This window comes from Bactrocera latifrons, unplaced genomic scaffold, assembly GCF_001853355.1.
Source record: "Bactrocera latifrons isolate USDA-ARS-PBARC rearing strain unplaced genomic scaffold, ASM185335v1 scaffold_135, whole genome shotgun sequence".
NCBI classification, from domain to species: domain Eukaryota; kingdom Metazoa; phylum Arthropoda; class Insecta; order Diptera; family Tephritidae; genus Bactrocera; species Bactrocera latifrons.
In genome coordinates, this window is record NW_017534797.1 from 166,779 (window position 1) to 174,053 (window position 7,275).

Below are 7,275 nucleotides of genomic sequence, written 5' to 3' on the forward strand. Positions count from 1 at the left end.
TGGTTTTTTGAATGCTGGCATTCGACACAAAGCAACTTAACACTGGTCTCCGCAGTATACTTTTGCCGTCAGTCATTTCATTGCTTGTCGTTTTCGCCAGTAAAACACTACTGATACAAAAACATACTTTGCTCAGCTTACAAAATATAATAAAAAGTTCGGCATTTGTTTGTTCAATTGTGAACTTGTCGGAAAATATTAAATAAATCAAAGAAGAAGGAAACAGCATCATACTTTTGAGGAATATATAAGCGCATAAGTAAAAATATTTCAATTCGGCTTTTGACTGGCCTTTTTATTTCTTATGGCCACAGATCTTAAATGTGCACAAAATTTTTGTATGGAATTTTATTATAATAATAGTGAATGGAAAAAAAAAAAAAAATATTTGTCTTCTTTTAGCGCGATGGCCGTGATTTTAAAATCGGTTCGACGGAAAAAATCGACGCCTATGGTGTCTATGGCGGAGGCTCCAGTTCAAGTTTGCTGCCACTTTACTCTAGGGAAACAGCGCCTACAAMACAATGTTCGATGACAGGTGAAGGAGGTAATAAGAAGGATAGAAAAAACAATAAAAATAACAATGTTCTTGTAATCAACGGTTGCTGCATATTCTTACGTACCCCTCTAAACTAAAATATAATATATTGAAACTACCGGCTACGTCATTCAGTCGCTCAATGTGCCAAAACGGCATCGCTTACGATAGTATTAAGACAATAAAATAAATAAACAGACAAACAAATTTAAATGTGTCACAATATTGGGATTATGTACTTCTGTTGGATCTCATAGGGGGGCATAAATTGACGTGACACCGTTGTAGTAGATGCTGTTAACAGAAAAGTTGGAAAACAGACTACTAGCGGCTTGCTGGATTTGTTGGCATTTGGAGTTTCACCTATTTTTAGCAACCTTTTGTGGTTTACAAAGCTAGTGCAAATGTGGGAGTATACGTACTAAGCTAACTCCCCTAGGCAGTGCATTGCTTATCAACACATTTGGACGTCTCGAATTTCTCTCCAATGTGACATGCTCAATCTTTTCACTAGAATTTGGCAGTACACAACTTGACTTGTGCCAATTCAATCCTCAGACATTGTGTCGGTTTGTTTTGAATAAATGATAAATCGCTGTGATTTTTCAAGTACGCATTCGATCTATTTTATCTTTGTTACAAGCTTCGCATTCTCTTGTGAATGGAGTGCGCCATATAGACGATTCGCTGAGTATTTACACGCCACGCTTATGTTAAGACTGCCGCTCAGTGTGATGTATGGGAAAATGGCTATTCAAATATTGGAAGTTGTGACTTATCACGTAATTTTATTTTGACTATACACCATATCTGCGATCTAATCGAGTGGAAGTGACTGTGTTCGTGTTTTGAGTATGTTTCTTTTATGAAAAAATATTTTATATAATATTTTCAAAATGCAAATCAGGATATTTAAACCAACGTGGTCTCGTTAGGAATTTCGGTGCTGACTTTAGAACCTATTTGGTATTATCTCAGAGAAAATGCAATCTTCATTCAGAAAGAGCAAAGAATTCCAAAAATTATAAATCTTTTCGAGACCTWATAATATTTTATAACAGTTAAATGCTCTTCAGCAACTTGGAATTTAATTGTGRCCTTAGTTTTTATATTTAGACATACGCTCTCTTTAACAAGGCTTATTTGGATGTACAATATAAGACATTTTATATTAGCTCAATTTACGAAAACTTTTTTAAATAAAAAGAGTAACAGAAACCAGATTACACTCTAGTTTCCGATACCAAATTTTATTCGGCGAAACATGTGCCGAAACATTTTCTAACAGCTTCCGAACCATTCAGTGGAATGGAATAGGAACAAATAGTAGTAAATCCATAAAGAACGGCTAATTTTGAGTATAACCGGATACCCTTGCAACTTGTCAGGATCAAACGCAAAGAAAAATCTCCAGATACGTAATTCTTCTTACAATAATGAAAGTGATTATAATACATGGGAGTCTGGATAATTCATGGAACAATTTCGCTTTGGACAATAGTATATTTAATAAAATACGTTCAGTTAATTTCTTTAAAGATATCTGTGGGTATCTTCTTTCAAAAAGTTCACTTTCTTAATTTTATTGAATTAAAATTAAGCACAACTTTTATCAACTGTATGATGAATAGAAATGATGCTGGCTCGGTGACGACTCGATATGCATTGTTCTAGTTCGAACAGTTTTACAGCCGTCAAAGGTGATTCGACCATTTCAACGATCGTTCGTCAAAATGGTTGGCAGTGTTGCCTAATTTCTTAAGTGTAGAGGATTTCGTAATTTTAATTATTARCGATATCAAAAAGTGATGCCACTGCATTCCAATCCTACATATTTTAGTTATGGAACGGTATAAATCTACTGGAGAAAGGGTTATTAYTTGTATCTGTTTTTAGCATTGCAGCATATTATTAACAGAAAAAATTCTCTCTGAGTTTTATTTACMACTTTTTCATACCGTTTATATGTTGCAGTATACAGTCGACTGAATTTGAAAAGACATCAGTTGTGGAAGATGTGGATTTTGATGTTTTCGCCAAAAAGTTCACAACTTCAGTGTCTGAAGTATCCAGTAAAGATATAGTATGATATATAGTTTTTAAACTTGAGAAAATATTCAATAAGCGCCCTAGATTGTCAAAAATATGGTCAATAATATACAAAAAGTAAAAATAAAGTTATTCAATCCATACWTAAGAAATAAATTTGCAAAAAAAGTATTTTTTTACTTGAAATATAGTTTTTCAGCGAAATGTGTGCGGTGCAATCCCCATTGCTCATTTTTGACAACATCTCGTGCCATCCTGGAAGTAACATTAAAAGTCTCCTATGCATTAAGTWATTGACTTATCCCACTTTTGGTAGATTTTAGAAAATTATTATTTGAAATGTGCTTGGTTATCATTCGATTTCATTTATTTTGACGCTGTTACAAGAGGTTTCAAAATTATTTGTCCTGTTCAAATTATGTATCTTGAATGTGCCCAAAAAGTAAGGTGACATTGGAATTTAMMCTGCGCGCGTCGAAGGATTTGGAGAATTATTAYTTTTTTTAGGTTGATAGTACTGTCAGTCACATTTGTGTCAAATTTCATGTCAAAATATTCATTAGTGTTTGATATACGTGTCGTTTTGTGAGCTGCTAAAAGTGAGTTTTTCGTTTTTTTCGATGTCAAAATTTGTTGAGCAAAGAGTTTGCATTGAATTTTGTTTACGGAATCAATTTTCTGCTACGGATACGTTGAGGATGGTGCAAAAAGCCTTTGGTGATGAGGCTATGTCTAAAAAAAATGTTTACAATTGGTATAGTGAGTTCCAAGCCGGCCGTGAACGTGTTGAAGACGAAGAGCGTCCAGGGCGACCATCAACCTCAAACGACGAAGCTCACGTTCAACAAATCAAAGATTTGGTGTTGAAAAACCGTCGATTAACAATTAGAGACCTTGCTGATGAAGATGGCAGATCGAAAGGCTAAGCGAATAACATTTTGAAGGATGTTTTGGACCTCAAGCGCGTCAAATCTCGACTGGTACCGAAAACATTGAATTTTTTGGAAAAAAGGCGTCGCGTTGAAATGTGTGAAACGATGCTTTCCGACTACCAGGGTGTCATGAAACGCATTATAACTGGCGATGAGACTTGTATCTATRCTTGCGACTCCGAAACAATCAATCAATCGAGCGAATATCGTGCCAAAAGAGAGACGAGACCAAAAAAGTCGCGCCAAAATCGCTCAAAAATCATTATGCGTCGTTCGCGTAACGCTATCCGCTTAAAAAGRCCGGAATTGTGGARAGACAATTCTTGGTTTTTACACCACGATAATGCACCATTCCATACTGCCCTCGTAATTCGTGATCATTTCGCCAAAAGCTCAACCCATATCGTTCAGCAACTACCGTATACACCTGATCTGGCGCCGTGCGACTGCTGGCTGTTCACCAAGCTCAAAAGTCCACTCAGGGGACACCGTTTTTATACAATAGAGGAGATTCAAGCCGCAGCGAAGACGGTACTGCAGGCTATCCCGGAAAGTGACACAACAACCAGTGTTTCGAAGATTGGAAAATCCGTTGGCATAAGTATATTGCATCGGGAGGGGATTACTTTGAAGGGKATGAAATTGATTTGGAAGAATAAATAAAGARTTYTCWAAATAAATAMAATGTCACCTTGGATTGGATTCAGAAGTAACTTCGCTCACCTTTTAAAAAGGGTAATTTTTATATATTTTCGATTAATTGTGTTGTGTGGGTGTGACTGTGGTCCATTAAARCCCATCTACGATCTCGATTTGACCAAAAAACACATATACAAAGGTTCATTACGATATCTGAATTTTTACACAAGTTACAGCATGCATACAGAGCAGACGGACGGATGGACAGACAAGTATCCAAATTTCATCTCACTTATAGATAAATAACATAAACCTACCATCTGGTATATCTATTTCGATTAGTTTTATGTGATACAGACTACCCTCAGAAAAACAAAAAACTATTATACTCTGCACCAACATGTTGCAAAAGTATAAGAAAATCAAGTTGTCCAAATTCGTTTGACAATTAAAGCATTATGTAGTAATTAAGAGTAATTCCCGGCTGGTGACACAAGGTCAACGTTTTCCTATGTACACAGATGTCCCCCATGAAACTATTTGTAAACACATGTATGAATGAAAATATTATAGACAAAAGCCATTATCTGTGAATATCGGCAAACTTTCGCAAACGTTGATGACATATCGTCATTTATTTATTTATTGTTGTCACTAGCACAACTGTTAATCGATTGTAAGTCGTCATGAATAAAATCAATAATTTCACCTGTCAAAAGCATTACTTATACGCCACGTGCAACGCGAATACAATAGCCAACAATGGTCACATAAATTTCTCCAGAAGAGGCTTAAAGAAACTTATGCATGAATATTTAAAGAAAGGTAATTGTTGGTGGTTATAGGAAGACAGACCGGGTGTTAAAGAGCTACAAAGTGGCACGCAATAAGCGCAGGTGTTTCTGAAGAACAGTAATACTTGTAAACAAAAACTTAASTGGAAGTTGAAGTTGCTAAGGAATGTTGTAACAGTTTATGAATGTGTGTGTATAAGTACATTTACTTTGTGCATTGTCGCTTGTTATGTTTTTTGCGTGCTGCTTGCTACATTCTTCATGTGGCATTACTTTTTCAGCTATAATTTGCGTGAATAGGTTTTGCGCATATATTTAAAGGTCTTTTTTTTGGAGCACTCGTGGATTACATTTATAGAAGTACAAAATATTACATATTTTTATAAGTATTTATATATGTGCATATGTACTACCTAKCATTTCTCACCTAAACTTTGTCAGCAATCCACTTTTTACGCGCACTTATTTGCTCTCCGTTAAGAAATGTTCGAAATCTTGCACTCAAACTGTTTTATGCACACGCCTTGTGGTTACTTCCTGGAAAATATTTGATTTACGGATAATTATTAGGTAAGCTTAAACTGGTAGGCCAATAAGTCACGGACAGATCAGTTTTTGTCCTTTGCGATAGCAGATGAATCTCAGCTCCTATGCCCGAGAGAAGTAGTCAAYCTKTAGGATGCCTGCGCTTGAYCCGAATTTCAACAGATTTTGCGGCCCCACTATAGATACCTCTTATTCCGTTGCTCTCGATTCCTTTGGGGCCAGGCACCAAGTAGCTGCGAAGTTGCTTACTTCTGGCACTTTCTACTGCTGTCCTGCTTTCCAAGACACTTCTAGCCGATTTGCGATAYGAGRTTACTGTTGTATCTGGAATTGCTTGCAGGTGAATTAGAGGCCAAATCCGCTGCCTTCGTTGTAGTACAGGTGGCTTCCGGTAGGTGGATTGCCATTTTTAGTTGCTTAAAAATACGAAAGACTCAAGCAAATTTTCTTTTCAGAAATCTTCACTCACACTAATTGCATATATTGTTCTTATTCTTATCTCCTTCGCTCTTTGACATATTGCTTTGAATAGCCAATCATCGCTTAGCAGTCGCAATTAGTACGAAAAGCCGTCGAAGATATCAGTGGCGCATCGAAATCCACAAGCGCCAGCAGTGGCGATTGTCGTGGCACCGTTCTACTGACGATGCCATTCCTTTGGGCACTACTCAGCAACTTGCAGTTGAGCTCATTAAAGAACAGAAGTCTAGAAAAATATGAAGGTAGTAAAATAATGTGAAGAAAACATCAGCAGTTGTCGGTGAAACTGTCAGGCAAGTGGTCGTGTAAGTTGTCAGTGAGATGGTCATTCATGTGCTCGCCAAAGTAGTCAGTTAAAGCTACTAAATGCGCCAGCTTTACTATGAACCACGTTTGGAACAAAGAACAGCAGCCAGTTGATGAGCTTTCAGTTGGTTTGAGCTCTGCCTTTATTTTTGCTTAACCAACTGGTCTCTCCTTTAACATTTCCTTTTTTGTGTCTCTGTCTGAAAGTTTAACAGCCAACTGCAGAAGAAAGAGGCAAATGCTAAACAAAACAAATTTTAGCGTCATTTTATGCTTTGTTGTTGTTTACATAATTATACCCTGAACAGGGTATATTAAGTTTGTCACGAAGTTTGTAATATCCAGAAGGAAGCGTTGGAGACCCTATAAAGTATATATCTAAATGATCAGTATGTTGGGCTGAGTCGAATTAGCCATGTTCGTCTGTCTGTCTGTCCGTCTGTCTGTATATATGTATATGAACTAGTAACTCAGTTCTTAAGATATTGCTTTGAAATTTTGCAATTCTCATTTTAYCTTCAAGAAGCTGCTCATTTGTCGGAACTACCGATATTGGACCACTATACGAGGGCTGCTATATATATTTCTGGCCTAATAATGAAAAGAGAAATATTTAACAACGAAAATGGTTACATTGTTTTTCGAAATATTCTCCATCAAGATTGATACACTTCTGCATGCGCTCACATCAATTTTCGAAGCACTTTTTCCACTCCGATTGAGACACCTCCTAAACATGGTTTTTGAATGCTTCAGCAGCATCTTCTGGCGACGAAAATCGTTGACCACGCATTATTTTCTTGATATGTGGGAATAAAAAGAAGTCATTGGGTGGAAGTCAGGGCTGTACGGCGGATGACCCAACAATTCGTCGTTTTGGCCGATCAAAAAGGCGCTGGTTTGAGGTTTTGATGGTGCACAATGATTCGTCTTCTCTTGTTCGTTTTTCGAATTTCTCCGAAGACTTTAGGCAAACAAATGGTGGTGTACC

The 7,275-nt window shown here is 36.8% G+C and overlaps 1 protein-coding gene across 1 annotated transcript in view; it reads left to right on the forward strand.

Moving 5' to 3' along the window:
• Window positions 1-7,275, forward strand: part of LOC108965152 — a 23,520-nt gene that overhangs the window by 5,446 nt on the left and 10,799 nt on the right. The window contains exon 3 of the mRNA XM_018927368.1: window positions 403-547. Coding sequence (XP_018782913.1) covers window positions 403-547 — 145 coding nt within the window. The remainder of the gene's footprint in view (window positions 1-402; window positions 548-7,275) is intronic.